General features: G+C 45.4%; 1 protein-coding gene and 1 pseudogene across 1 annotated transcript in view; one reads left to right on the plus strand and one right to left on the minus strand.

Annotated features, from left to right (window-relative positions):
- The window catches only part of LOC141960986 (ral guanine nucleotide dissociation stimulator-like 1), a 56,147-nt gene extending 44,707 nt beyond the window's left edge, over positions 1 to 11,440 (minus strand). The window contains exons 1-3 of the mRNA XM_074907417.1: positions 11,319 to 11,440; positions 10,218 to 10,328; positions 3,079 to 3,284 (exon numbers count right to left, since the gene is read on the minus strand). Of these exons, the coding sequence (XP_074763518.1) occupies positions 3,079 to 3,284; positions 10,218 to 10,328; positions 11,319 to 11,345 (344 nt within the window). The 5' untranslated portion in view covers positions 11,346 to 11,440. The remainder of the gene's footprint in view (positions 1 to 3,078; positions 3,285 to 10,217; positions 10,329 to 11,318) is intronic.
- Positions 11,441 to 20,693: 9,253 nt separating this feature from the next.
- On the plus strand, positions 20,694 to 21,860 carry LOC141961366 (putative C->U-editing enzyme APOBEC-4; annotated as a pseudogene).
- The last annotated feature ends 2,113 nt before the right edge of the window (positions 21,861 to 23,973 follow it).

Here is a 23,973-nt window from a genome sequence, read left to right on the forward strand (position 1 = left end):
CCAACACACAAGCCATCAGAAAAGCAGGGAGGTAAGCAGTGGGAAGACCACGCTCGGTATTGTAGAACAGAATTGAATCGACAGTCTGCCTGAATCTCAGGAATTAAAACAGTGCAGCGTATTTCTCAGTCTTGATTGGACTGTGTGACATGTGGACATGACAGAAGAGTTCCACATTTTTCTTCCACCTCAAAACAAAAGGAAGCTAAAGGCTTCTTCTTCAGTGACGCCTTGAGAAGTCAGTGCACTGATAAAAAAAACTAAGGTCTTCTTAACTGGTGGAAGCTGAGACATTCATAGAAAAACAATCCTCAGTAACGCTGACAAGAATAGAGCATCTTCATACTGTAATCAAATATAACGTTGCAGCTACTCTTCACCGCCACAATGCATGCAAACCACAGATCACACCGCTGTCAAAGAACAAATGCTGAAGACCTAAGGCACATTTTTACACCCGACATCTACAGATAAAATCCACGTTCATATGGTGCTAGGAGGATAAGAAAACCCCTTTTTCACCCCTTTAACTGCACTTCAAAACAGCTTTGCTCTTTTTCTTGCAAATTCGGATGACTTCAGAATCTAAATCTCACTCTAAAAGCAACACTGTAGATCACAGGGGCACTAGTGGCAAAGAAACACGCATACACACGCTGCCTGAAACAACCCCAGCTTCGGTCTGCAGACACTGCTGTCATGCACAATGAAATCAGTCACGAGCCATAACCATTTACCACCAAAAAAGTGCATGGGAAACAAACACTCCTCCTTTGTTGAATCAACTAACTCTTGGCCTAGATGTGTTCGTCTCATGTTGAATTCTGAGACAATTTCCCTGACAGAAAGATCTCTGCGTTATAGGGCTGGATATCTTACCAGACCGGTGATATGTGGCCTTTACACAAGCCTCTTTAAGCAAGCCAACAGTGCTCTGAAATTTCAAAGGAAGCAACATCTATGCTGCCCACAGCCTCCCCCAGTACCGAATCCTGACTGGGGCTTCCTGTGCAAAATAACAGTGAAGAAACACACTTACGTCCCCAGGACTGGTTTGGATTCAGAGGAATCCTGGCTTACATCCTCTTCACAGCTTGAGGGCTCTGGGTTTCCGCACCTGAAAAAATGAGACGGGTGTTTAGAGGAACTCCTACTGAATAAAAGCAAAATCCTAAATAGCATAATTCATACACAAGTCTCATCAACAACTAAAAAGCTCAAACTACAAATATGGAATCTAACACTTGGGCAAAACTAAGGAGCTTGAAGATTATTTCACTTAGGAGGAAACAAGTCCTCAAGAGACAGTTCACTTACATGAAGCAGCCTGCACACAGGAGGAATCAACCAAAACATTTTCCTTGCTCACAGGTCCAAGACCCTTTCTGCCTGTTTGCACTCCATCCTTGCCCAGAGCAATATTCCAGGGCGCAATGAGGCTGCAACACAACCACTTTCTCCAACGCAGCTTCTCTTTCTCTAGTAGTTGCCATTTCTTCCTACTCCAAGAGGGATTTCCCACAAAGTTCTCGAGGTGACAAGTGCCCACTTGTGCCAAAACTACTGACACACTTGTCACGAGTGGGAAGGGCCCACGGCACTCTGAAAATTACCACTGGGAAAGAGGAAACCATGGGCACGACTCCAAAAGTGCAAAGCAAAATCTCTCACCTACACAGGCAGCGCATGTGCCTCGAAGGCAGGATTATGCCCTTCATTCTCAACGGCAGTGCCCCCTGTTTCAGACATACAGCTCCATAACGGAGTTCATGGTTCCTTACAGCCAGCTTTCATGAATGAAAGCGGACAATTACGCACAGTCCAGAATAAGGCAAGCTGATTTTACGCATTCTGTGCCCAACTAAGGGTGTCAGGCACCTGAAATTAATCTGAACAGTCAGAGGAGAGTAAGTGCATCTTTAAGTGCTTGTGCTACAACATCCTCGTAACATCAGGTAGAGAACACCTAGCGGGCTGCCAGTTTGTGTCCAGGAGGTTCATGTCAGAACTCTTAACAAAGTCATCCAAAATGTTTCAAAGGACAAAAAGAAGAGGTGGAAGTATCAGTCTAAGGCTTCACACGCAAGAATCCCAGGTCTGTACAGATAGCGTTTGCAATTCAAAGAAAAATTCCATTCAATTCAACTCACTATTTATTTATTCCAACTTTTTCTGTTAAAAATGTGTCTTTTATAAAAGTCAGTAAAATAAATCATACACAAAATATTACTGGCTAAAAGGGACAATCTATATGCACACAGCTATTGGCTCCTCTGATAAATCTGTGCCTCTCTGGCAATTTACAGGCTTAGGAAGCAAGACACTCTCACGACACACTGTCACTTGGCAAGTCAGCTCCTCTTTAAAGTAAATATAATCTACACAAACTTGACTGGGAAAATGCAGTAAATATTCTCCTCCCAAAATAAGATCACCTCCGATCTAATCATGTCCCAATTAGAATTCAGTGTGAGAAAACTAATCTTGTGGGTTCTAAGCATTTATACAGATACAGCAGATGTGATTTAACAGTCTTACCCTAAGCTATTCCTAGAATATCATCCAGTTCTTCTGCTGTCTGCAAATACTTATGACTGCATGTTCACGTGAAGTACTAGAAGGGGACAGTGAATTCTTTCTTATGTTTGTACAATCCCTGTCTCAAATCAGCAGCTCCCAAACAGGAGAGTGTAGGTCCAAAAATATCAGTATCCAGAAAAACATACTAATCTATTCTAGGTATGACTTTGCAGCCCATGCATTCTTTTTTTTTTTTTGAGGGGTGGGTAGAGGGAAGCTGTACTAATTTTCTTGCGTTGGTCCTAGTTTGGATCCTTAGCAGTCAGACACGGCACACTTTTGCTGCCTGATGACTACGCTTTAATGACAGCTGGGATGTGGGCAGCATGCATTTACACATTTTATCTTTATGCTGAAATTCTGAATTTTGCAGGACTCTTGACATCTTTCCATTGGGTTATTACGTCCATGTCCTCTAAAAGTAATGGGAGAAATTGCTGAGCACATCCCCCTATCATGTAAATGATGGCTCAGTTCCCATTGTATACTGGCTCTTACCTCTCAAGAATTTCCAGTACTTCCTTAGCAGAAGCAAAGGCACGGTATGTAGACAGAAATATACTGGTGTAGGTGAAATCCCTGTCTCCAAAAGCTGTCAGAAGATTCTTCACAAGTCTGTCCAGAGTCCCAGCTTTTATTGTCCGGATTTTGCAGGTTTCATACTGGCTGACAGTATGTTCTGGAGGGAACTCGTCCCCTCCAGCCTACAAAGTTGAAACAAAACAATCACAAAAATCAGACAGAAGCCAGATCCCGGACACAGCTTTCACAATGAAACAAAGATTAAATTCCATCTTTCACCTCAATACTCCATCTTTAGTTACTACGTGATTTTGTCACTTTTGGCTAAATGAACACCAAATGCCGTATCGAATAGCAGAGGTTTTCAGTAAGTTTATCTTGAAGATAACTTCTACGCTCCACACAATCTTTTACAGTCCAACTGCTATTAAGTTAGCTTATGATCCCATCAGATATTATCATCTAAAAGAAAATCCATCACACCACAAATAATATTATTACTGGGAGGAACAATAGTGGTAACTCAGTGCCCCATTAACTTCTGAATAAACACGAAAACTGACCACAACTTTGGCATCAGCACTTGTGATTCCCTTTCTGAAAATACCAACTTTGGGTTGCCACACAGAACCCAAGGTCATGAACACATCTGGATGTGAAACATTTCATGATACTTTTGCAAGGAGGGTGCCAACGTCATCTTGCAAACTTACCATTAGAACATTTCCATCTTCTCTTACAGTTTTCATTTGGCACAAGATTTGTCAACAAATTTAGGGTTTGGTGTTGGGGGGAGGGGCTTAGACAGCATTTGGTTGTCATGCTTACAGACTGGTTTAAGTCTGAAATAACTAGAAACATTCCCTTCAATTCTGCCATTATTTAGAGGACGGTTCAGAAAATTATTTTTGTGACTACTTTAAATACTGATTTGTTAAGTATGTGGGATAAAAACTTTAAAATGAGATTATAAATCAAATACATCAACAAGAGCAATCAAACAGAAGATTTCCCTCTACCTCTTGAGTTGACTGTCTCTGGGAAGGAATGTTCAGATCACTAACCTAAGAAAGGCCGAACTACAGAGGCAGCATGGGGAGGTGTACAGTTCTCTTTCTGCTGCTGCTGTTTAATGGGGACCAAACTGACTGATGGACTGCATCCTCAGCTTGAGGAAAACATGCCGTGACACACCTGCTCTTTTACCTCAGTCACAGTTACATGACGTGCATAATCACATATCACCAGCACTAATGGAACTCCAGTAACAAAAAAGTAATTTTCCTTGAGAGAAAGAAATGGCTTGAGCCCATTCGAGTGTCCGCAACCATGAGTGAAATGAAAAATCCTGTCAAAAATCCCCAGACATCACTATGATTTATGTAAATAAACTATTGGAAGATCATCTGAACGAATGAAATACCTTTTTGAAGTAGTTACTTTTATTCACTTCCACTGACTTTACAAAGTCAAATCCTAGCTAGGATTAATGGCATTATGCAAAGGAGAAATCAAGCCGTCATGAAATATTTCAAGGGGGGGGGGAGGGAATCTTAAATCTTCTTAGGTTAGATTAGATATATCAGTAGAAGAATACTACAGGAAACAAACTTGCACTGGACATGAACACACAACACTCTAGTACTTAGTCTTTGCATCATCAACTCTCCTGCAACCTCAGGATAAAAACTAAGGAGTTCAACCATTTTCATCGCAGCATTATTCCGCTGCAGATTTCCTCCTTACATACTCACCCACAGCATGTCTTCAGCTGGGACTGCTGTGATGGTTCTCTTCGGAATCACAGCCTCCCCTCCTAGTAAGAGCTTCTGCTGTATCATGAGATCACGCAGTAACAGCATATCATTAGGTCACATTTCACAGCCTTACAGTAACGGTTTATAATTTAACAGCTCTTCTGAGTTTGGAATATCGAGTCGGTTATTTGTACAGACTGAGAGGCTCCCCTAAGTAACAAGACAATCCATATTCTGAGTTTCTCCATGGTTCCTTGATGTGTCTCAAATTCATCCCGACCAACCACCACCAGGACTGAATATGAAGTTCATGGACAGTTTGACCAGACGTTTTGCTCCAGAAACTGCCTGCTAAGGTATGAGTTAGAAACAACAAGGCTAACGATATTCCAACATTAACACAACACCTTGGGACTAGACTGAGGACATGAAGACGGCATCTTAATGACTTAGAGTCACTACCAACTCTGGCTTGGTATATTGACAAAAGCACAAAGAAAAAAGTTAACCTATTCATAAAATAATTAGGAACGGATCACCCATCCACTTCATATTTACATCACGACCTTCCATTGCTTTTGAATTATTTACAATAGACACCCTTTTTTGTTTAAAACAAGATAGAGGTCTTTAATATTAGTCTAAAGCCCTGCTACTCTGGCACGAGGACATCTCATTTCCCAGCTTAAACAAGGTCCAACAAACTCTTACTGCTACATTAAAATACAACCTCCTGTATTAAAAAACAAAAACAAAACCCCAAAACCAAAACCAAACAAACAGACCAGACAGGAAAAGAAAAATCAGGAATAACAGCAGTATCCCACAGTGTTCTGGGCTTTCTAACAAGAAGTGGGCCCAGGCACAGATTTTTGGCAGAAAAGTGCCTCTGTGTCTGTAGGAAGGCCTGGAAGAGCCAGGATCATCTTGCACCATCAAGACACAAAGACCTGTCAACAGCCCGTAAAGAGTATAGATGCAGTAGGTAAGCAGAGGCCCTAGGAGACTTGCAGCCACATCTCAACTGCAAAATGGCACCATTCCACCCTGAGTTTAAGACACTGAAAGAAGCCATTCCCAGAGGCCCTTTTCTGTCCACCTGCTGCAGCCAAGTGGGCTGGGAAAGTGGTCCAGCCAAAACAGAGCCCTTTATTTCACCTCGTAGGCTCAGGTTTAACCCGCACAAGTTCACCCCACGGCTGCAGAAACACACAGGCTGATGCAGGGAACACAATCTTGGGTGCAAGCTGTAAGAATTTCTGGAAGCACTGTGGGTTTACATCTGCTCAAACAGACTGGCAACTTGGGCTTGTGTCATGAACCCATTCATACCTCTTATAAATAGACAAGGCAACACACAGTACTACTGCACCAAACCCCACTGTTACCCCAAACGCAACCCCACAGGGAATGAGTGAAATTACACCAGAATAACTTGAAAAACTTTGTTCCGTGGATCTCATGGCTGATATAAAGGTGTATAATCTGTTATACACCTGACTTAAAGGTACATATAGAATTATATATGGCATCACCATTACAGAAACACTATAAGAATACTGTTTGTTATTGGTGCTATACATCGCCCGCCTCCATTCAAATTTTCCCGAAGCAAAACTTGCTCAGGAGAAAAAAAAACACTACATTTTCTTGCTGACTTTTCATCGTACAATTAAAATAGACTTTTGACAATAACCACTTATACAATGCAACCACTTTCAAACAGGGAAGAACGCCTGCACCACCGTATTTAACTATTAATTTTCTATCCAGCAGATTGTCCAAACCATGATGTACTGATTTACGGCCATATTCTACTCAGCGTGTGTAAAGGCGTCTCATTCACTAAGGTGAATGTGTACCAAACAAGGGCTGAATCTGCTCCCAAGTACGATACGCGCACAAATTTCTCTGCTAATTGCAACACTGCAACTTCCCCAAGATATCATACTGGGAGAAAGTTAAAAAAAAAATAAAAACAAACCCCACACCAAAAACCAAAGCAAACCAAAAAACCAACACCAAACCCTGAAAATCTAAAACTGAGTTTGTCAGCAAAACATTAAACTGCTAGAAATCATTTTAAGAGACTTGTAGGGATTGTTCGTGCTTATATTATTTCACATATTAAAGCTGCAGCAGCAGCTCCTCTTCAACAGGTACTTAAAAATATTTTATCATCCCTAATTTTTTTCAGTGATTTCAAGATTCAAGATGAGCAGATTTTCAAACAGTTTAAGCCCACAGCTTTTTTAAATCAGAGCAGTTATCTTCATGAGATCACTGTCTCCTACCCACCTAAATCACACCTTCCCCACGCCAAATACAGGCACCGCTGCTGTTCTCCAGCCATACAACAGCATTTCTGACTTGATCGATGAATTAAAACTTCTTGCTGCTTGACTATCATTTCTTACACCCGTTCCTTGGTAGTTTGGGGCTGGACACTACCAGATGCCCAGCATGGGCACATTAAGCTCTCGGAGACAAAGCTTGAAGACATGAAAAAGCCCCACGCGCCATCATTACCATCAACCTCTAGGTTGACCTTTGTCATCCTTATAGAAAACAGGTAAAAATTCATTTGTTTTTTTGGGTTATATATAGATTAATTTTAATTCCTATCTCATTCTCTCTAGGAAGCAGACTTATTCTTTTGTTGTTCTCATATGGCTGACAAAACTTGATCTGTTTGTGTTCACTTCCTTTGTGAGGCTTGACTTCACCAACTCTTAGTTTAACTCTTAGATACAGCTTTCTCTGCTGACAAGAGCTTTTCTCTATTTCTCAAAGTCTAACTCCTAAAAAAAAAAAATAAAATCTTTCTTAGATCATTATTCATGCACCCTGGTCTGAAAGGTTTTTTCCCTTATTCAAACTAGAAGTCAAGGTAGTGTTTGCAGTTTGGTCTCTCCAACTTCCAAGCTCATACATTCAACTATCTGAACTTCCTACCTTACTTGACTTCACCGAACACATTCCACAGTTTCCAAGTGTGCCACTGTAAAGCTAAGCATCTCACAGACCTACTCTACTTACCTTTCTACAGAACTTAAGGCAAATCGCACTGACACAGCATCACCTCATACTGGATGAAAGAACTGGCCGGCACTAGTATCTACTGCCTTGGTACAATTCTGGCCAGTTGCTGAGAACATTCCTCTAACCAGGTAGCCTTAAACTACCCCCTCACTTGCCTCTTTGCTATTTACATGGTCAATCATTTTCTTCCTGCCTTACTGTCTTACCCCATTCCTTCTTTTCTCTTTCCACTAACGTAAGGCCCATTCTGCTAGCCCCTAGCTGTGGTTCATCTTCAGTGTATGCATCCACTGGCATACGGCACAAACACAACCACCAGGCCAAGCATCTTCAAGAGAAAGGCCTTTTTTCCATCCCTCCTATCTTCAACTGTGTCCCCTCCACAGTCAAGCAGTTTCAGTATTTCAATTCAATCTCATTCCACACCTGCAGTCCCAGCTCCTCAAATTCTCCAGCCCTTGTTCCTCCTTGCAAAGGAACCCTTGAACAATTCTCATTTCTATCATTTCACAAATGCAGAAGTTTCTTTCCCGTCGTCGTCCTCTAATCCTTTCATTTGTCCAGTGGATCCCATCCACATCATACACTTTCTCTTGCCCCTTTTGCCCTCCACAGTCCCATCCCTCAGCTAATCAAAATCTCTTTCAGTCTCTCACCTCTTAAACATTCCCCCCATCTCTCCACTTCCTTCTCTACCTGCTGCTTTTTCCTTTCTCTGCCAACTAACTGTTTACTTTTCAGTTTACTATTTACATAAAACCACTGACTGGAGTTCACCTCTCCCGACGCCACTCATACTCTGTCAGCATACTGCTCCTGGCAACAGAAATTCAGGTGTTCAGCAGCTAATCTACTTTTACAGCCACTGCTCTACTGTTCTTATCTGCTTCTGGCTAAGCTATGATTCAGCTTGTCCTTGGTTCATTTCATGGGTACCTGGCTGTCAGTTCAAGACCAACAAACACCACAGAACTCTAAATTTTTCACCCGTCTTTTCTGCTTTGCTGTCTTTGCTTCATGGACAATAGCACCATCCGGTTCAACACACAGGTGCCAGCCTCCCTATAGGCTGCCTTTACAGCCTCGGGAGTAAGCTGAACCTCATACAACCTTCTCTTTCTAGCCACGTCATTCAAATGCCTTGCTACTCCTCTTAAAACTTTTATTCCAGTTACCAATATGCCTTTTTCTCTAGCCTGATCTATTTACAGGAGCTCGTAAATACTTCCTACTATTTTTTCCTGGGAAAAACAGGAGGCACAGGTGGGAAATCTGACACTCGAAGGAAGCAGATTTGAAATTATCTGTTCTGACTGGAACTCTATGTACTTCTTGGAAACATAGGAAGGGGAGCTTCTAAGCACTATCTCTATGCAGGACAGAATTTGCTTATCTTTCTTGACTGTGGGTTCAGCACCGCTGCATTGCTTTATGTCATGGAACTTCACAAGAACACGATTTGATGTAAGTCTCGGGGCAGTTTTAAAAGTCTTTAAAACATCAATCTGGATACTACATCAAACCAAGTTCTTACATCATTGCCTCTGATCCTGAAGAAAATATAGAAACATAACAAAACAATACGAAAGCTAGAGCCAGCTCCTGAAGATCTGGCTCAAACTGCCACAGCTGCACTGATTCCAATGAAGTGAGGACATTTTCTATCAGCTGGGGACTTGGCCTGACAGAGGTGAAGCACTGGGCAGCATGCCAAATTGAGTGCGTGTGCATTTAAGCTCAATCTACTTACCACTAAAGCCTTCATGCTTTGAAATGTACCTTTGACAAACAGTACAGGGCTGGAATTCCTGCAGACATGCAGACAAGTAATTTCTAACCTAGCTGAGAAAGCACTACAAAAATAAGACCCAAACCTATATTCACTTAACTTCTCAGGAAGTTTCCGCTAACTTCCGACAGATCTTCATTAGTCAAAATACTATGACTACTAATTTGGAAGACCTGAGATAGGTTCCTAGCAGCAGAAACAAGCCATAGCCCAGTCTGAAACAACTGCTAAATGTTCAGCTTCTCAGGCCATAAGCTAAGATCCTTACTCCTGCACTAAGTATCATCCGACCCCTCGCCACAACTGGTCAAAGCTTGTCTGCATGTCAAGAAAAGAGTCAACACAAGGAGAGAGTTATTTCAGATGACCCAGGCAGTCAACTTCAGCGTTTTGGGTTTTTTCAACAGTGAGAGCAGTCAGTGCTAAAAGTTACTATCCTAGCGATTCGTGTGGAATTCAGCTCCCTGGAGCAGGCTCCAAAGCCCATGAGCAGCCTTCCAAAACGCCACCGCGCCAGCTTTACTTACGCCTATCCAGTTTGCTCCTTCCTTGGCAGCGTGCTGAACCTGCACTCGTTTCAGGGTGACATGGAAAACGGCTCCCTCTTCCACCTCTTCATCCACATCCTGAATTGCGCTCTGCCAGGGAAAGGAGAAAGGGGGAAAAAAAACAAAACAAAACAAAACAAAAAGAGAGAGAGAAAAAGAACATTTTCACTCCTCTGCTAACCGCACTCTACCCCAGGTGCTGTACTGCTTCACACAGACCTGAGGGCAGAAGATGGGCTGCACAAAGTAAATACAACAATCAAAGCAATACGGGATACTTTCAGATTGAGGATATGTTCTGGAGATACTCTTGGCAAACTGTCCTCTCCTGTGGTATCAAGATACCTTGACTTCCCATTCAACTGTTTTTCCTAGACTAGCACGTACTTTAAATAGTTGTATAAAGTCTTTTCTAAGGAAACGGTTTGGGTTTGATTAGCAATCTTCTCTTCCCTCCCCTCCCCCCTTTCCCAAAGCAATTAATCTCTTTGGCCTTTCATTTATGGAAGGAATTGCACTTTTTAAAACTGCAGAATTACTTAGGCAGGCAGCCTTTAAATGCTTGTTAGCTTCGAAGTTTAAAATACACCAACCTTTTATTTCTTTTGACAGGACGGATCCAAAGAGCCGGTGGTTTGCTTTTCAAAACCTATTATTCCAAGCTACGAAAAACTTTACGGAGTCGAGGCTTTAAAACTCACAAACACTAGAAAGCGGGTTAAAAAAAATAACAAGGATAACAGAAAAAGAAGTAGCGCAACGTCCTCCAAACTTGAAGCGAACAGGTGCTGCAATGACTCCTCGTTCCCCAGCTGATTACCCGGACAAAAGCGCAGGCAGAGCCCCCGCGTCCCCGCTTCTCCCGGGGGTGGGGGACTCCCCCCCTCCGGAGCACCCTCCCGGCCCCAGGCACGGGCTCACGGTTCCTGGGGAAGGCAGCATCGCTCCGAGCGGCGACGAGCAGGGAGGCGGCAGCGCGCTGCGGCTCCGGCGAGGCTGCGGGGAGCGGCGCGCCCGGGCCACCCCGCCGGCACCGGCACCCCGCGGGCAGGGCAAGGGGCGGACGGGACGCCCGGTTACCATTTTCGCTTTCCACAGCAATTTCATTCTCGGCGCCTTCCCGGGCGCCTCGACGGGGCACGCCGCCGCCGCCGCGGGCCGGGCCGGGCCGAGCCGTGCGGCCCCTCGGCTCCGCGGCGCGGGAGGCGGGAGGGCGGGCGGCCGCGCCAGGCCCCGCCTCGGCCCGGCCCCGGCCCCGCCGAGGGGCTTCCTGTTTACCGCCGGCCGACAAGTTGCGGCGGATTCAGTCGTCCCTGCCCGGCGCCGCGCCGGGAGCGGCCGCGGGGCTGCCGCTCGCCGGGGCTCCGCCGCCCGGAGCGGGGCGTTCACCCGCCCCCAGCTCCCTGGAAGAGGGACAAGGTGCGGCGCGTCCCGCTCGGCTTCCAGCGGGGACGGGGCCGGCGGGCAGCGCCTCCTTCCCGCCGCCGCCCGGGTGCAGCCGCACCGGCAGCGCCCGGTGCCCGCGGGCGGCCGGGGCAGGTGCCCAGCGCGCAGGGCCGGGCCGGGCCGCCCGGGGGGCTCCCTGCCCGCTCCTGACGGGGTTGGAACTGTTCTAGCACTTAGAAAGGCAAACGGCCAGAAGGGGGATTTTAGGGCAAGCTCAAGCTGGACAAGCTTACTTCCCCAAGCTTGCAAGGAAGGAAGTCAGAGGCTGTAGGGAACCCCAGCCCTGCTGCGAGCGGCGGCACTCCAGGTTGTCGCGGCCCTGCTCTGCGCTCGCCCGCCGGGCAATTCAGGTGGCTCAGACAGGGGCAGAGCAAGGGCCTTCCTCCTCCTCCTCCTCCTCCTCTTCCTGCCCACCCCAGGCAGGCCGTGCCAGGGCAGGCAGTCCCCACCATGCTGGCTCTTTACATAGACTAAACCCACAATATCCTTATTTTTTTTCTGTGGGAGCCCCTTGCTCACACACAAGCCCCTCTGAACCATGACCATCCTCTTACGCAAGCACTAGCTGCAGAGATCAGCATGCTAACACAAGGATCTCGACCACCTTAAAAACACTGACTTAAGTTGCCTATTGAGCTGTCTTTAGTTACCGGGATTTTTGGACTTACAAAGGAAAGCAGAGAGGAGCTGAAGGCACCAATTACTGTGCAAGGCAATGAAAGCAGTGAGACCTGAACCAGAAAGCTCAGACCTCCTGAACCTCAGCACTAACAGCCAGTGTATTCACGTATTTACACACAAGTGTTACTGGCAAGTCTCTCAGGAGCAGTGCTGGTTCGGAGAGACTGTTACCACTTGCAGCTGTTAACGTGAAGCAGCACATGAAAGCAAGGAACATTATTTTAAGCTACGAAACCAAGATTGCATTGTGTTGTCACGGTTGAAGTGATCAGAGGATTTGCCAGGCGGAGCATTGAGTTTATTTGTGTAACACCAAAGTGATCCAGAATATGCTGAGGCAGATACAAACTTCAATAATCTGACCAGAAACCCCCAACCCAATATTAAAGAGTCTGTGTTTCGTAGAAACTTTCAGTATTTACTTGATTGAAATCTTAATCTAGTTATTTTGTTTACTTATCCCTTAAATGAGTTGACATGAGTAAGCTTCTAGAAGCTGTTTCCGTTACCTAGTTTAGCTGCAAGAGGAAAACTGCAAGATGGCCAGGGCAATACACAGTGCAACTTAGTCTGACAAATTAATTTCATCTTTCTTTAGCCCCTACCTAGGATGCTAGTTCAGAAAAGCACGTAAGCAGGAGCTTTACTTCAGCATGAGCCTAAACCATCCACATCAAAGCAACTAAATTCTTAAGATTCTTTGATGAACTGGAGCCTAGACCCTGGAATCAGAATGAGTTGCAGGCTCAAACCTCCACGGGACTGAGTCTTGTCCCCACAAGAATTCCGTCAGACATTGCATTGCGTAGAGCCCTGCAGTCACATTTGCAACAGATTTTCAGTGCAAAAGTGTTTATCCAAATCCTCTGCCAATTCTCATATTTGCAGTTTTCTAGTTCCTTGGAAGTCTGGATTCTGTTGCTAACGGCCTCACTTGGGAGAGGGATAGGTGTAGGTTGGGGTGGTTTGCTCATCAAAGCAGCTGCCAGGGGATGGGATAGTGTTTTCCAACATCGTGTGCCTTTCTTATGCCGCAGTATTTGCTTGCTTTCCAGCTAACCAAAGAGGTCAATTCAAATATACTCCCTCTTGCAACGGACGTCGTCCATATTTATATCCTCAGATGTCATCGCTACAACCGTGTTGTTACATGGAATACAAGAAATTTCTCTCAGACTGGTAGAACCTTTCAAAGTGAATGGAACATGCTGTACTGACTACAAATTTAACAGAAGGACCCAACTCCTGTTATTAACTTTTACCAAAACATGCGTGTCTGTGTATGTGTACATAACATATATGTGTTTATTTGATCTTTGAGAGAGAAAGGATTGTGCTCAGTCTGGGCTCCTAAAAATCTGATTTCTATCCAGATACTGATTATTTCATACTGAAAAGGAGGAAAAGCGTATGTAATGCTTAACTTCCCTTTAGTTGCATTCTAAGACCATTATGTAGTGTTCAGCCCCTTATGTAGACCAAGAGACAGGATCAGAAGGCACAGGAGAACATGAAGACAAAGCAGGCTCTGATTAGTCTAAAAGATGTTCTGTAAAGATTTCAAGGACTGAGAACAGCATGAAAAAGCATGAGAACAGTCTGCAACTCGGTTTAGTGGAACTTCTGGTTTGCTCTTTTAACAGACTTTAATCACAAACTCGATCTACACCAATGAGCCACACTCGTGGTTAACTTTGTGTTAAATATTTGGTTCCTTCCCAATCATGTTCACATGCGATAGCTACATTCCTGCCATAATCAAGGTCTGTGCCTGCCCTTTCTACTGAATCAGAGTTGTTCCTCTAAATACATCTGAGCACGTATTCCTTCCCCCTTGCACCAAGAAGGAAATGCAAATCCACTTGTTAATGCAACCTTACGCTTCTCACAGTGAAATGTTATCTAAGAAGATCCTTTGTGGTCTGGAAAGTTCTCAAACAGCAGATCATTGACCACTTAAGCCCAGTGAGAACTTGCTGACTGTCCACAGAGAAATAAGTTAGTCACAGAGTGATGATTTTTCCTTGTTTTCAACTGTTGCTACAGCTGGCATGCAGACACTTTCATGAGCAGATAAAGCAAAAGACCTATAAACCAGCTGGAAATAAAGAACAGCTAGTCCTACTGCCTCTGCTAGGGGCCCAGCGGAAGGAGAAGAGGAAACAGAAGCCAGCGGTACCCAAATAAGGGAAATATTTGGGAGAGCAAAGGAAAAGGACAAAGTAACCAGGCGATGTAAGAATCGTCGCAGACAGCTTCTCTATGAGAGAAGGGCATCGCGCAGCCTAAAAGGAAAGAAGCCAGGTACCAGAGCGCTGCATGCAAATTAGCCTTACTGGGAAGGGCTGCTCAGTGGGAGACAGGAAAGGAAAACACACAACTGCCTCCTTATTTTTTTTCCAAAAAAGGGAGAACGCTCCTTGCATTACAGAAACCATAAGTTAGGCCGTGGTTTCAAGATGTTCCTTTCAATGGCAGTACCAGCTCAAGCAGTTTCCACTGTCTGGTGCTTGATCGCGCCAGGGGCTAGACCTGTTTGCATGTTGGAAATGCTAGACATTTCCTAGTAACCCTGCCTTTGCATTAAGTGTTTTTCCAATATTACATAGTTTTCTTTTTTTCTGTTTTGGGGTTTCTGTTTAAGAAGCAGTGGCTACCACCTCAAGGGCACTACCTGTACATGTGCACCTGTTAACTGGAAGAGAGGATTCCACGAGACAGGCTGTCTGTTCATCCTGTAGAAAATAGGAGAATCTATCGTATAGAATAAAGCCTGTCCAAAGAGACGCCCCCTGCAGTGGATGATGCATTAGAAGGGCATGCTTACAAAAGGAAATAAATACTGTTTCTATTCATACTATCTCATTAATTATTATTTGTCTGGTTTCTTTATAACCACATCTAGTTCCCGCTTTCTGTTTATGGCATATGCCCTCAATTTGATAACTAACAGGTGCTGCAGACTACAGTTCTTGAGATTGAAACTATTAAAAAAATCACACACAGGTGAGCCACAAAAGCTACAGAATTTAAGCAGACTATAGAAATGCAAACACGTATCGGTTTGATATTGTGATTTACTGGCTGTGGACTCTGGCCTGTAGCTTGGCTGCAGAGAGCTCTTTGCCACAGTTACTGTAGGAGAACCACCTGGTAGTACTCCTTTACATTGTGCACGCCTGAGTTCCTGCTTTCCACTCAATTGCACAGTTAGTTTGTCAGAGAGTGCTTTAGACCTGCTTAACATTCAGCGTGCTGCAATCTCTGTAAAGGACTAAAGGTCCTTTACAGCACAAAGCACCTCACAGGCACTTACCTCATGCAGTCTGTTCCATCAGCACAGGGGCAATACGTTTACGTGCTGCGTGCTGATGTGGAGGGTAACAGAGGGGAGGCAGGTCCTCCATGTTCCTCTTTTGGAAATAAATTAACTTGGAGATTTATATTCTTTAGATGAACGGGTGCCCTGTCAGTACATGTCAGCCAGTAAGAAAAATTGTTGGGATCAAAAATTAAATTTGAATTTCAAACCACTAACTAATCAAAGCACAAGCAATGTTACATTATACACTGTATGTCTGATCTTCCACTGTCTGCAACCTTTGCGATCCTTATTCCTGTGCAAAAAAGGAAAAAACGTGTTCCCCGCTCGCTCTGAACAGCGTTGAAAGATGTGGCAATGCAGTAGCAGCTCAGTAAAGAACCAGATAACCAAGTTCATCATAATCTGTCTTGGCTGACACTAGAACTAAATAGGTGCCTTTGAGTAATCGGAAGTATTAACCAGCTTCATTGTAAAATGCCAGAGGAAATGCAACAGAGCTCCCATACAAAAAAAAAAAAAAAAAATTACTGATTCATAAGGCTGCATAATTAGCAATGCTAATTCAAAAAATTATGTAGTTAAGGAAGCAGATCCAGCCTTCCCTTGACCTCTCATTTCAGATGTGATTGCAGTTAGATAGGCATGCACTGTTTCACAAACTGTGCAGTCCAAGAGGAGATGGCATGCTTTTGTATAGTCTCAGATCTAGGGGGCATATCTCCTTCAGGAACAGCAAGTCCTTGGCCTGCCGTTTGTTAAGACTTCAAAGCAATGCTGCTTGCAAAACCGTGGTCACATCACTGGTAAACTGCACCGCCTGCAACGTCATATGGAGAAACAACAGCGTGTTTTACTCCCTGTCCCCTGAGCCTTTTCACTCAAGAGGAGGGTAAGTAGTGCCAGCGTACCTCAGGGTCTGCTCTCATACCCGCCCCCTACTCAGTCTGCAGAAACCTCTCTTGGTTCTTTGGAAACAACCTGGAGGAGCAGAGACAGCGGGTCCTAGGAACTGGAGTCTCAGTCGCACATATCGCAAAACACCCAGAAACTTTTCTTAGGCCTTAAGCGCTTTACCAGCTCCTCTGTTCTTTTTCCAGCCACATGTGTCCCTGCTGCTTCAAAGCAGTATCTTTCTCTAGTTTCGTGCTCTATAGCTACTCAGGTGTTTGCAGCAAATCCTCTTGGCTGCCCCCTTCACAAGCTTTGAAGGAAGAAACAAAACCCTGAAGTGCATGCTGAGTACGTGGTTTTCTAAGGCTTGTAACTCAGTCAAATCAAAGCCATATTAACAAAGGGAAAGTTGCCTATGCTGTTGAGATCGTTCCGTTTGTAAACAGTGGGACCGTGCTTCTTTACCTTACTACGCTTCACAGAGGAATAAGCAAGTGTTCATGTAAAGGAGAGGACAGGGAGATGGAGTTCACTGATTTCTTCCTTTTTCAAAGAAAGGACTGATTTTCCCGCCTGTTACGCACACACACACACACACTTCCATTTGGTATCATCACTGTTGTAACCACAGAGTTTTCTGCCACAGCAGAAAATTCCGATGCACATTGTGATATAAAGAGGTCATTTTGATTGCATCAGCTGAATTAAGGAAAAAAAACCTTTCCTGATTTGTGAATCAAGTGGCTCTCATATACAAGTGTCACTCAAAAGATTGCCTTCTTTTTTGCACAAACAGATATTGGGTTGATTTAGCACAGTTCTCGTTTTCCCTAATTGCTCTCTCATCTCCATAAACAGGCTGGTTGTCCATAAGAAGCTTCTTGCTTCCAATACATCTACAAATTTGTTATTTATGTTATTGGCTAGTTGGTAGTCAATCCTCCCCCTCATTCCCAAATTACTTGCCATAGTTCATGTTCTTTTCTAGCAAGCTTCAGTTTCCAGAACAAGAAGTGTAACTATTTGATTAGTTGATGAGCTCTCAGAACTTCCCATTTACAAACATAACTTTCTTTTTCCCTCTGCCCAGTTTCAGTTTGCTTTGGTTACAGGTATGCACATATGCCTTTTATGGCCCTGTTGCTGTCTGCTTCGACAGTATAAATCTCTGTTGACTATGAGGATTTTCATCTCCTTAATTTTCACTCTAGAGTCTTTTTCATTTTTCCTCTTAAAAAAGAAATATTTCCTTCCCTAGAAGACTGTATCACTCTGGTATCCTTTAATCCAAGCACTCCCCAGAGGACTCTGGGTTTAATAATTATATTGGAGTGCCTGTTACTTAAGATACTGGGAGTACTTCCCACTCTATCCAGGGCCTTCCCTTCCTCTGAGCAGACTTTTGCCAGGCAGCTCTGTATTTATATCTAACTAGTTCAAAGCCCAAGGGCTTTGTCCCTCCCACCCACTGAGTTATAATCAGAGGGCATGTCTTCAGTTTGACGCATTCATTTCATGCATACATAGTTTCCAGAAAGAGTAAATGTAGAGTTTCAGTTTAAATGCTGTTCCTACAACAAATCCTAGTAATCGTGTGTTTTCAATGGCATGATACATGTTAGAGGTCACAACTAACATGTCCAAAAGTAACTCCATGGCTTAGACTTAAAGCATGAGGAAAATCTGCACAAAGTAGTCTTGTGAACTGTGAACCCCAAAACAAAGTGTGGCATTTCCGAACGTTGTGCACAGACTCAACACTCTTAACCTCTAAGAGATGGTTAAAGTAACAGGGATAAATTAATCATAAATCCTTGTATTACTATCATAGTTGATCCTATTTGCTTTTTTATTCTAAATGACCCATATTAAACTTGAAAACTGTGTCCTCCTTTCTTGCAGGACATATTTCAAACTACTCAGAAATTCCTAGACCCCATTTCAAGAAGCCAGTCATATATATAAGAGAGCTCTTTTGGATGCTGAAGACTCTTGAACACCAGGGACAGATTTCTCAATCAGATCTAAGACCAATTCTTCCAAGCGCTCAGGTAAGATGGGCACTCGCTGCAGTTCTCTGCTCTCAGATCTCAATGCTGTGAGTCTAAGCCAACAAAGGATTCCCACTAGCGTAACAGAAAGCAGAACATAGGCTTCAATTCAGCTGAGAGTGAAGACACGAGAAAGAGCCTCATTTTCCAGTTGGCTTGGGACCCTAACTTTTCCCCAGTGCTCAAGTAACAACAGTAAGACATAGCTGTCATCTTTTTTCTTCTCTTCATTCAGTTAAAAGGCAAATAGCTGCAGTGAAGCAAGAATTCGGCTTATCTATGGGGTACTTTAGTATTTATTTAGTATTTAGTTTTTTGTTTAATGCTACATTCGTTCTATCTGATTTCACCAAATCCCACAAGGATTTTATTGCCCTCTTAGAGCCCTGCTACAGAGCCAAGTAGGCACCATTAAATCAGATGCCTACTCCATAGCTTTCTTTTGAGCTCTGTTTAGATTTGCAGGGAGGAGCAATGAACAGGAGAATTGCAAACAAATATGTAACCGTTAACTTTAGAAATATATATATATACTAGTCCCTCTGTAACCATGTAATGAGTTTTCATTATACATACCACTTGAACAATTAAAATTTCAGGGCTTTACTAACTACCACAGCCTTGAACACAGCAATCTCTAAATTAGAAAGGGTATCTTTCAAGTGCCGCGCAATAAAATCCAGGTTTGCGGAGGCTGGGGTTTGGGGGTTTTGAGTTGTTTTTCTGTTTGTTTTTACACCATCTCTAAAATATCCCATAGTCAGCTATAACCGCCTGTACACCAGTGACTTGCCTCCTGCACACTCTCTGCATCTTCTGCAGGCTGCACCTGTGTCTCGGTTTCGGCTACGTGTTGCTCAGGTGAGCTTCTATTTCGTCTTCTCCAAAATCTCCGAAACAGGTTCCTGAAGAACAAATGTCATACTTGTTTGGAAACAACAGAAAGGCAGTTTTGAAACGCAGATAGCAATACATTTACTATTAATGTCCATTGTGTTTCTCTCTCTCTTGTGAGTCACGACAATTGACTAAAATCCTTACACAGCTAAGGAAGATGCTCAGGCATGTTGAGTAGATGCAGTGCATCTAACCCATGGCATGGTTACATGCACCCAAGCCCCCTTCCTAGCTCACTTAAATTTCTGCTTTCTCTGACACTAGAGTAAGTACCGCTCTTGCAGTGGCCTAAACCAGTAACCTAGACAGCACATCTACTTCTCCCTCTTTACACTGCATACACTTTGAGCTCCACCAAACCATTTGGAAATGTGCACCTCATAGTCCTGCGTATTGGTTCTCTGATGAACATTCTTGTAAATAACCCCAAAAGTCACAAGGGCTTTAGAGACTGCTTGGGGTGTCCAGGCTCAAAGCCCACAGTTAAACATCCCCCGGCGTCTCTAAGTATTCCAAAGAACACCATATTCTGGCCTCCTCTTTCTTCTTGTTGACATACAGCCAGCACTCGTCAGTCCGTTTGATCTGAATCACCAGGCAGCTAGTTGGGGAGGCAAGAGTAACTTTCTTCTTCATCACAGGATTTTGAAAAGAAAGCTTGCCACATCCCTGGAGTGGAAACTCTGGACCAGTCCTAAAAGGCCAGTGAAGGAAATCAGACGAGTATTTACTGAGCTGGAGCTGCTGAGATGGTAATTATACCTTTTGGGTTTTGGTGGTGTTTTCTTGTTTGCTTTGCCAGATTTCATAAGGCTCATCTGCTAATCAATTCCTGAAAATCATGGCTGGTTTTATTATACAGTTTGTCCTGTCTAGGGTAAGGGAGCAGAGCCGGAGAAATATTTTCAACTTATGTTTTTAGCAAAAAGGCTAGTTTGTGGAAAGGAAAAATGTTCCTAGGCTGCAAGGGCGCTTCGTTCTGTGTGTCACTAAGTTGCTATACGCTGCTACAAGTTTCAGTACGTTTTTGAGGAGACTGTCCCCTACTGTTTTTGGGGTTCAAGTGCCAAATAAATCGAAGGGTTGACTTAAGCTAATACTTCCCCTTTTCACTCAGGACTGTCGGCTATGTAGCTCATAAACGGGGAGATTTTTCAACAGAACATGAATCCAGGAGAGAAAACAATTTTCCAAGAATACCTGACAAATCAGGGGACTGTGGTAAAGCCCTATTGCTGGCAGAGACAGAACCACACCTGCGCTAAGTGTCCCTACCACATGCGGGCTGGTGAAGAAGCGAGAGTCCCTTACGCAGAATTTGACAGGGTCTTTGGCTTCCCTTACAGATCAACAGCAACTCTCCGAAACAAACACCTCCTCTTCTGTGAACTGAGGAGTTCCTCAGGCAGCATAGTCCAAAAAGGCCATGCTACAGACTGTACTGAGCGAGGCTACCATCCCGAATCTGTGCTGTTTGGGGTGGGTGGTTATCTGGATGCAGTTACAGATGCCCATGCAAACATCGGAGGCATCGTCCTCTATGCAAATTACTCTCCTTGTAACGAGGTTTACCACTGCTGCGTAAGTAAAATCTACAACCTTTTGTGGAAGTATCCAGAAATCACGCTCTGCATCTATTTCTCTCAGTTTTGTCTCACTGAGGACGGTTTCCCCACGGCTGCGTGGAACGGCGAAGCTTTGCGGAGCCTCCCCCAGCCTGTGGCCTGGGGTGACTCTGCAGAGACTGCCTGGGGGGGCACGGTGTTACCTCCTCTGCAATTTTGTGTATGGCATCCCAGGGTCAGCCCTTCATCACTCAACTCCACCATCAAGAACCCTAGCAGATCAACAAAATCTGCATCCAGTTAACAACTTAACAGGAATTACACCCTATTTTAGGAAAGCCTTTCCACAGGCGAGGCAGGGAAACCCTGCTGTGCAGCAGAAATGAAAGGCCTTTTCTTCTCCTAGTCTGGCTTCCCAGCAGCCTTTCCAAGCGATGAAAGGCAGACTGCTACCTCCCATGTCTCAAAGCCCCTTGGTGCTTTTCCCAGGCATGTTTCTGCCCTTTCAGAGGGAACATCTATACCCCAGACCTAAAAATATCGTAAGGCATTTAAAAATGCCAAAGGAATAATTCAGTGACACTCATAATCCTGAATTTTTTCCAAGCAGCAGGCACCTGCTCTAAAGACGATACTAGCTGAACTGCTATCAGGCTATCAAACTGAGATCACAGATGGAAAAAAGGAAAAAAAAAAAATCAATAAAGTCACCTCCTACAAAAGTTAACCCACAGAATAACTGGTGGTCTCGAATAGCTGATTCTGAAGATAGTATACTTTTATTTTATCCCTGTTCCTTTCAAACATAATTCTATCGCACTAAAACCAAAACCTTGGTATCTTCTGATTACCTCCTGGGAGTAATTTGTTTGTTGCCCTTAAGCCAATTGCTACCAGAAACATGTGAACAGTCCACAAGCTACCGCCACAGCCAGACTTGTAGCTTCCCAGCTGAGGCAACTTTGGGGGAACACATGACATGTCCTAGATTCCTCCTCTGTCAAGAAGGTGGTTCTGCAGGTAAGGCTGATCTATCGATAAAGTTTTCCCACCGGCCGTTTCCTTAATAGGAGAGGGGTTTATAGACACTTATTTATGTGTGTGTGTGCGTGTACTTTACCCCCCCCCCGTCTTGGGTTCCTCCCTTCCATTAAGAGGAAGCTCACAAAGCTGTGTAATTTTGTAATTGATAGCAAGTATCTGATAGGACAATAGAGATAACAGATCTACACAGTCCAAGCGTAACTCGAAAAAGAAAAACAAAGTTTCTATCATTTAGAGCAGTGTTTTCACTGTGTGATTGAGTACATTTGTTATGACACTAAAGGTCTTGAAGAAGGGAGCAGCTGAAGTCAAGATCATGCTGTTGCCTGGGGAAACCGGGGTTCCTTCCTAGGTAACAGCCATTGCCAAACACACACACTGGCTAATTTTGTGAGGCAGTGCTGCTGCTCCTTTTTGACTCTTTTTGTGGCATCTCTTACTTAGTTACGCATATCCGAGTAGAAAAAAAGAGGTTGCTTCCCCGTGTGACCTTAACCACCCTTGACTTCAGCAGAGGTGATCCCCCTTGGAAACGCAGAGGTTCTTCTGAGCCTCAAACGACGTTAGAGAGGCAGCACTGCGCTAAAACCCGCCAGATCCCTTACTTTTACAACGCCTAGGCGCGTTTTTAGGAAAGCTTTCTTGCATGAGACGGAATCCCTCTGCACCTTCCGATTAAGTATTAGCTAGCACGGCCACAAGCAGGCGCCTGTGCTGTAGCATCGGGGCGATTACTTTTCTTTCGCTAGATTTTGGAGAGCCGCTGCTCTTTTCGAACTCTTGTGGTAAGCAGGCGGCGTTTGAGCTTGGACTTCCAAGCTCAGCACCAAAGCCTGTTCCCCAGTGCCGGAGCACGCCGCGTGGGCACTACCTGGCGCCACCCGCGCTCCGTGTCCCCCCCCCAGGCCCGTTGGAGGGGGCGGCGGGCTCTCGCTTCGGCCAGAGCCGTCTGAGAACGCTCCCTAGGCTGAACCCGCACGGCATCGCGCCCTGTCGCTGTGTTCGCAGCACCAGCTCGCTGTCGGGGCTCGGCAGGAGCGCGCTTGCCCGGAGCCCGAAGGCGATGGCCACTCCGCGTCCCGCGGCGCCCGTCCGCGAATGACGCGGTAACCACAGCAACCGGGCGCCCTGGCACGCAGCCGACCAATGGCAGCTCGCTTCCCGCGTGGCTCCACCCCCTCGCGCCCAACGGCCGGCGCCTGCGCAGAGCTCGCGCCCCGGCGGAGGGCGCGTGCATAGCGCTCGCGCCCAACGGCCGGCGCCTGCGCAGAGCTCGCGCCCCGGCGGAGGGCGCGTGCATAGCGCTCGCGCCCCGGCGGCGCCTGCGCCTGCGCGTGCGCGGGGCGGGGCGGGGCGGGGCGCGGCGGCCATGGCGAAGCACGCGGTGTCCTCGGCGCGGTTCCGCCGGGTGGATGTGGACGAGTACGACGAGAACAAGTTCGTGGCTGAGGAGGAAGGAGGCGACGGGCGAGCGGGGCCCGATGAGGGCGAGGAGGACTCGTGGCTGCGGCAATATCCTTCCGCCGCCGGGCGGGAAGTAGTGCCGGCAGGAGCGGGCGCGGCGGGGAGGGCTGCGGGGAGCGGCGGCCGCCGGCGCTGCCTTTTGCGGGAACATCCGTGCCCGGCGCTCCCGCCGAGGGGCGACCCGGCCCCGAACCGACCGGAGGGCGGGCAGGGGCTGCGGGGCGGCCGGGAGAAACTGCGAGGGAGCGCCGTGTGCAGTGAGATCATTCTTGCCAGCCACGGCAGACAGAGAAGGAAACGCCCAAGTCAAGTCAATCAGATAACAGGAGCCACTTTACTGCCGGGGTGGTCCAGGGGTGGGCACACAAGGC

This window comes from Athene noctua, chromosome 5, assembly GCF_965140245.1.
Source record: "Athene noctua chromosome 5, bAthNoc1.hap1.1, whole genome shotgun sequence".
In the NCBI taxonomy this organism is placed as follows: domain Eukaryota; kingdom Metazoa; phylum Chordata; class Aves; order Strigiformes; family Strigidae; genus Athene; species Athene noctua.